General features: G+C 40.7%; 1 protein-coding gene across 1 annotated transcript; it reads right to left on the bottom strand.

Annotated features, from left to right (window-relative positions):
* Positions 1 to 1,740: 1,740 nt before the first annotated feature.
* On the bottom strand, positions 1,741 to 7,305 carry LOC122763069 (gap junction alpha-1 protein). Its single transcript, XM_044018177.1, has 2 exons — positions 7,239 to 7,305; positions 1,741 to 4,671 (listed from the first exon to the last, which is right to left on the bottom strand). Exon 2 carries the CDS (start codon positions 4,652 to 4,654, stop codon positions 3,488 to 3,490), a length of 1,167 nt encoding a protein of 388 aa, XP_043874112.1. The 5' UTR covers positions 4,655 to 4,671; positions 7,239 to 7,305; the 3' UTR covers positions 1,741 to 3,487.

The raw sequence follows: 7,305 nt of genomic DNA, 5'->3' as shown, positions 1-7,305 counted from the left end.
AACATAGAAGAACATAGAATAATATGGATGAACAGAACATAGAATAACATGGAAGAACATGGAACAACATGGAAGAACATAGAAGAACATGCAAAAACAGCGAAGAACATAGAGGAACATAGAAGAACATGAAAAAACATTGAAAACATGGAACAACATAGAAGAAAATGGAAGAATATGCAAGAACATGGAAGAACATAGAACAACATGGAAGAACAGAATGTAGAATAACATGGAAGAATATAGAAGAAAATGGAAAAACATAGAAGAACATGGAAGAACATAGAATAACATGGAAGAACATGGAAGAATATAGAAGAACATGGAATAACATAGAGGAACATGGAACAACATGGAAGAACACAGAACAACATGGAAGAACAGAATATAGAATAACATGGAAGAACATAGAATAACATGGAAGAACAGAATATAGAATAACATGAAAGAACATAGAAAGAAAATGGAAAACATAGAAGAACATGGAAGAATATAGAAGAACATGGAAGAACATGGAAGAATATGAAGAACATGGAAGAACATAGAATAATATGGAAGAACAGAACATAGAATAACATGGAAGAACATAGAGGAACATGGATCAACATGGAAGAACATAGAACAACATGGAAGAACAGAATATAGAATAACATGGAAGAACATAGAATAACATGGAAGAACAGAATATAGAATAACATGGAAGAACATAGAAGAAAATGGAAAAAGATAGAAGAACATGGAAGAATATAGAAGAACATGGAAGAATATAGAAGAACATGGAAGAAGCTGATGCAGCAGATATTACCGGCTGAGACAGAGAGGCTCACACTCACTGATAACATGGCCACCAGTTTATCATTTAAATAATCTACAGTAGCAGTAGCTATATCATTTGTATGCCACTTTATCTCACCATTAGACGGCCTTTGCTAAGTGAAACTGGAGTGTGTGTTACAAAATAAAGGTCTTTTCATTAGTTCATTAGTCCTTCTTCTCCACTGTGGTAGTTTGCCATCATGGAGGCTCCTTAAAAAAGGATAATTAATAATATAATTTTTAATCTCTAAGTTGTATAACTTTTGAAATGAAATGTTTATACTGTATGTCAGTACATGAACTGCAATAGCTTCAATTTGTGAATTTTCCCTCTGAAGGAGAGTAAGAAAGTGGCCACAGCAGCTCAGTTTTCACTGGAATGTTCTGGGTTTCATGTCTACATGTCCTTGGGTGCCCGGCATGTGCTGTATGAGAGTGTGAATGGGTGAATGGGTGAATGGCAAAAGTGTAGTGTGAAACAGCTTTGAGTCATCGAGACGAGAAAGGTGCTATATAAATACAGACCACTGACCTTTTCCTTATACATAAAGTAACTTACCCACCATAAAGTAAGATACTGAACGAATGACACTCAGTCAAATGCAGTTTGGTCAAAACTGAAGTCACATTATTAAAACTCCACAGTTACCAAAAACTGTATTAATCTGCAGACACAGCTTTTTCTAACATGCAGACATGGAACACGATGATAATATAGCCTTCATGACACTGTTCTATTAAAAGGCCTTGAAGACCTGCAACTCATGAACACATGAAGAATGGAAACGGCTGAAACCGGCACAAAGTGTGAAAATGCATAATGAAACTATTTATCTAAGTCAAATGATTAAACATATAAAACTCAATAACTAATGTCTATATGTTTAATATACAACACGAGCAGTGATGACAAGGAGTCAGTGATTAAGAAAGAAAATATTTATTGGTTAAAATAGCTGTTCACAGATACAATTAATGGGCTTTGTTTTGCTATCATGCACTTACACTGTACAACAGTGGATCCCCATGGATTAGCATTGTCTGAATAACTATTGCTCCTTTTCTGTCATTGGAAGACATCTCTGTAGTGATTCCTGTGTTATAAAATAAATTAGTAACATGTGTGTCAGAAAACTCTTTACACTCACTGTGCATCATATTACATCTCTCTCCCCAAGATCTCAGTGCAAACGCCATTGTAGCTGAAAGATCCATGACATACGTACCGACAAGAAGATGCACAATCGACAATTTAAAAATGACCAAAAAAAAATCTCAAATTGAGAAAATCCTTGTGTGGTGGAGTTGTGGAGCTACTTTGGCAAATATTTTATTACAATTGACTAAATATTAGTCCAGATCTATAAGCAGTCTTCTAAAAACTCACAATTTTATAGTGACACAGTTAGCTTGATGTACAGTACTAAATATCTACGTCTCAAGCAGCAATGGTTACATCTGAAACTGAAATTATAACATGACCTACCATTCACTCAAATATGTCAAACATAGATAATCACTCTACTGTCTGTCGCTACTGCTCCAACAAAAACGAAAAGAAACACACATGTGGAATGAATGTCAATGATAAAGCCTTTCTTTAAGGAAGCCACACATAAGCCCCGCCTCCCTCACACACACACCCAAAAAAAGCACAAAATGAAAACATGAGAGCACATAAATTCAAAGTTTATCAGGAAAGTTACTCAAGAAAAAAAAAACATTATTACTGTCAATAAATATACAGTTTGTGGGGAGTTGATGTTAATGTTTTCCATCAGTAATAGATACTGGACAGTAGTCAATCCTCTTTCTTAGTGGTAGGTGTCCTACACGTGGCAAGCAATAAATATTCACTACAACTGACAGAAATCCTTCTCCACCTGTCTGTGACTGAAAGACTAAAACGTGATGGACAAAGTTAGCACTAGTTAGTTAGAACGGTTCATTCTGAAATCTTTTATATGAGCGACTGATGGCTGAGACTTTACCTGATCATGTCGACATCATTCTGGACATTTTACCTGAACACAAGTGTGTTTTAAACTCTAAAGGAGATCCTCCATAACCTTAGTTAACATGTATGTATTTTAGTTAGACCCTAAAACTGTGATATGAGTTTAGACAGTCCATGAATGTTAGACTGCATTGGCTGCAGAAAGGGCATTCCAAATGAAAGAATCAGTGATACGTTGACATTACCAGTCACATTGTTGAATTTTGAATAAATTATTCAAGAGACAAAAACAGCCTTTCTAAGACCACTCAGAAAAAACCTGGTATATAAATTGACAGGTCAATTCAGCCTGATAATGTGAACTCTGTTGTTATCATTTCTGTTGTTTAAAACGGACGGCGCTTATTGATCAACAGAGTAAAGTATTATAAAAATAAAAATGCAGAAATTAGGAAAAACAAGATGAAACACAACCAAGGCCAGTGAGAAGTGAGTGAGTGACTTTGACAGGTGTGGACATGATGAGTGAATGAAAAACACCTCTTTAGACATGTGTCAGTGGTGTTCTCTTACAGCTGGGCTTGCTCTGCTAAAAAAGAAAGTACCTCTGACAGTGTTACATAATCATTTGAATGTCAGTGATTGAGGTTAGTCCCACCTCTCATGTGAATCTATGTGAATCTGCTTCTCAGAGGTGGTTTGGAGGACCGGGGTCTACACGTCCAGATCATCTGGCCTGGCTCGGCTGCTCATCCTGCTGCTGGCTCGGCTGCAGGGCCTGGCGTCCATCAATGCCAGAGGCTGTAGCTCGTGTCCTGCTGATGAGGAGAGTTTCTTATGCTCATGGGTGTCATCAGGGAAGTCAAAGGCTTGTGCGTGGGAATTTGAAATAGTGCTTCCTCCACCAGTCTGGCCGAGGCGGTTCTGCTCTGTGGAGTAGTTGGCCCAGTTCTGCTCATTGGCCTGCTTATTATAGTTACGGCATGAGCCAGTTCCCCTCTCACCTGTGGCCAGCTTGTAGCCTGGGGGGGACATGGGTGACAGTGGAGCTGTTGGGGAGGAACAGCCGTTATAGTAGGAGTACTTGTTGGTGGACAGTTCTTTAGGGGTGGGGCTCAGGGTGCCTGCACCTGGAAAGAGAGTGGACTGCTGTTGGCCCTTCACACGATCCTTGATCCTCTTGAAAAACACGTAGAACAGCTCGATGATGTTGAGCAACAGGGACACAAGAGAGACCACCAGCATGAAGATGATGAAGACGGTCTTCTCTGTGGGTCGGGACAGGAAACACTCCACCTTCTGTGGACATGGGGAGCGCTCACAGGTATAGACTGCACTCAGGCTGAAACCATACATGTACCACTGGATGAGCAGGAAGCCCACTTCAAACATGGACTTGAAGAAAATACTGACTATATAGGTTCTGAGCAGAGCCCCCTTCATCTTGACTTTACCGTGCTCCTCAATGCCGTACTTTAGCTTTTTCAGCTCAATTTTCTTGAGCGGGAGGTCGACATCACCTCCATCATTTTGCACAGCTTTAAGCTCCTCCTCCTTCCTGTTGAATTTCTGCTCCTTCCTGTTCAGATAAAAGACATGGGCGAGATACAGGAGTGTGGGCGTCGACACAAAGATGATCTGCAAGACCCACAGTCGGACGTGGGAGATGGGGAAAGATTTGTCATAGCAGACATTTTCACAACCAGGCTGCAGGGTGTTACACTTGAAGGCGGACTGCTCATCTCCCCAGGCGGATTCCACTGCTGTACCCAGGACCAGGATCCTGAAGATGAAGAGGACCGACAACCACACCTTCCCTCCAGCAGTAGAGTAGGCCTGGACTTTGTCCAGCAGACGACCCAGAGCACTCCAGTCGCCCATTCTCAGGGAGTGTTAGCTGGTGAAAAACAGGGCATGTTGAGATGTTATACACACAATAGTATGAAGACATGCACCTTTACATGGACTCTTGTGGGTCTTTTAAGAAGATGAACACCCGTGATGCAACAGCTTCATTATTGGATGAGACAAAACTAGACATTTGAAGCTAAACCAATTACTGAGTGCAGGACACATTTCAGGCAGTTTGTGCAACAACAGCACGAGAATATAGAATTAAACTGTCAGCAAAACGAAAAATGAATGAATGAGTGAACATATATATATATATATATATATATACATATATATATATATATATATATATATATGGTATACACACAGTAGCAGAGAAGAAGCAGAGAAGAGCAGAGAAGAGCAGAGATGGAGCAGAAGAAGAGCAGAGAAGAAGAGAAGAGCAGAGAAGAAGAGCTGAGGAAGAGTAAGAGAAGAAGAGCCGAGAAGAGTAGAGAGAAGAAGAGCAGAGAAGAGAAGAGGAAGACGAGCAGAGAAGAGCAGAGACGAGCAGGAAGAAGATCAGAGAAGAGCAGAGAAGAAGAGCAGAGAAGAGCAGGGAAAGCAGTATAGGAAGAGCAGAGAAGAAGAGTAGGAAGAGCAGAGATAAAGGTGAGAAGAAGAGCTGAGAGAGCAGAGAAGAAGAGCTGAGAAGAGCAGAGAAGAGCAGAGAAGAAGAGCAGGAAGAGCAGGGAAGAGCAGGGAAGAAGAGCAGGGAAGAAGAGCAGAGAAGAGCAGGAGAAGAGCAGAGAAGAGCAGGGAAGAGCAGAGAAGAGCAGAGAAGAAGTGACAGCTGAGAAGAGCAGAGAAGGAGTGAGAAGAAGAGCTGAGAAGAGAGCAGAGAAGAAGAGCAGGGAAGAGCAGGAAGAGCAGGGAAGCAAAGAACAGGGTAGTTAAGCAGAGAAGAGCAGGGTAAAGAGCAGAGACGAAAGCAGAGAAGAAGAGCAGAGAAGAGCAGGGAAGAAGAGCAGAGAAGAGCAGAGAAGAAGAGCAGAGAAGAGCAGAACATCTACTGAAAGCCAAGCTGTTCGGAATGAGGCTGCTGTGTGATTGATTGAGGCAGAGTAGACTTGGTGAGTGCAGCCTGTGGTGAGCTTTCCTCACTGCTTATTGAGACACCCTGCACACGCACACAACACTTCCTGTGGGAACATGGAACATCGAACATACGCTGAGTTCCTGTTGACCAGTGTGACGCAGTTCAGTCCAAAGCCTGCAGACTGGCTGTCCACCATTTCCTGCTATTATCTCACTTTGACTAGGGACCAGTTTCCTCTGCAGATCTCTGACTCATCTGGATTAGTCCTGCATGTCCTGTGTTAAAACCTACACATGATGACATGAACTGCATGTACTGTATGTATCAACCCTAACCTTTGACTTTTCACATTTGTACTTTCTTACTTTTAAGAAAGTACCAGAGTTGAATGAGTATTAGTGCTGTGAGACAGTGACAACACTATGATGATAGACACTGAACTGAGTTCACTACAACATCAATGGATAAGTGGAAGCCTTGAGTCTGACCCACATGGTGTCACATGTGCTCTCACTTATCTTATTATACACTACACACAGTTCAGTCTATGACCTGAAACACACACACACACACACCTGCAGTCTCTGCATGTAGAAACTTTAAAGCAGGGGTCTCAAACTCAAACGACCTGTGGGCCAGTCAAGTAAAAATAAAAGCCCCCAAAAAAAACAGCAGTTGTGGTATATTGATATGTCAAAATGACATATCAATATACCATAATCATTCCTTTTTTAATATGTACTCTATTGCCTCATGTGAGCTTTTCCGTCTTTTATCCATTATTCTGCACAGCACTTTGGTCCACTGTGTTTGTTTTAAAGTGCTTTACAAATAAAGTTGGATTGGATCATTTCAAAAAGTGGTTGTTTTAATATGCAACAATAAAAAATATATATTCATGATGCAAAATGAATCTATTCATTTAAAAATAAAAACATATAGAAATGACTTGATTGTTTGGAGGGCCACATGTGGCCCCCGGGCCACAACTTTGAGACCACTGCTTTAAAGAGAAAAGGGTGATATGACAGAAAACACACACACACACACACACACACAGTCCCGCCACTTTCTAGTTGAATGAGTTTGTTTGGTGAAATGAAGCAAAGACAAAGCAGAACAATAGAAGCAGAAGACAAAAGCTGCACTTCACTTTGGCTCATGTCTAGGGTCAAATTCAGACCATGAGCACGAATCTCAAGAAAAAGAGAAAAAGAAAATGGGATTAAATATGTGAAAATCCAGGGAATAAACTCAGTGTCTCACGATTTCATCTTATATTTGATAAAAGAGGGAAAAATCGAATAAGACAAAAAAATATTACAATAAGTTTTTGCTCTGAACAACAAAAACACTTTGAAAGAGAGAATCAGAAACTTCTCTAACTTCTGAAGTTGCGCTGCATGAAGTCTGAGGCGCAACGCAGCTTTTCTAACGGGACCACACAGAGACAGACAGACAGACAGAGAGACAGACAGACAGAGAGACAGACAGAGAGAAGGAGAATTCAGCGTGTTGAAAAACAAAACTTACCCGCAGAGTGAGTGAGAGACAGACAGGCCGCAGTGAGACATCCACGTTAGAGCGCAGCAGCGAGACT

The sequence above is a fragment of the Solea senegalensis genome, unplaced genomic scaffold, assembly GCF_019176455.1.
Source record: "Solea senegalensis isolate Sse05_10M unplaced genomic scaffold, IFAPA_SoseM_1 scf7180000016415, whole genome shotgun sequence".
NCBI lineage: Eukaryota > Metazoa > Chordata > Actinopteri > Pleuronectiformes > Soleidae > Solea > Solea senegalensis.
This window is presented reverse-complemented; position numbering and strand designations above follow the sequence as displayed.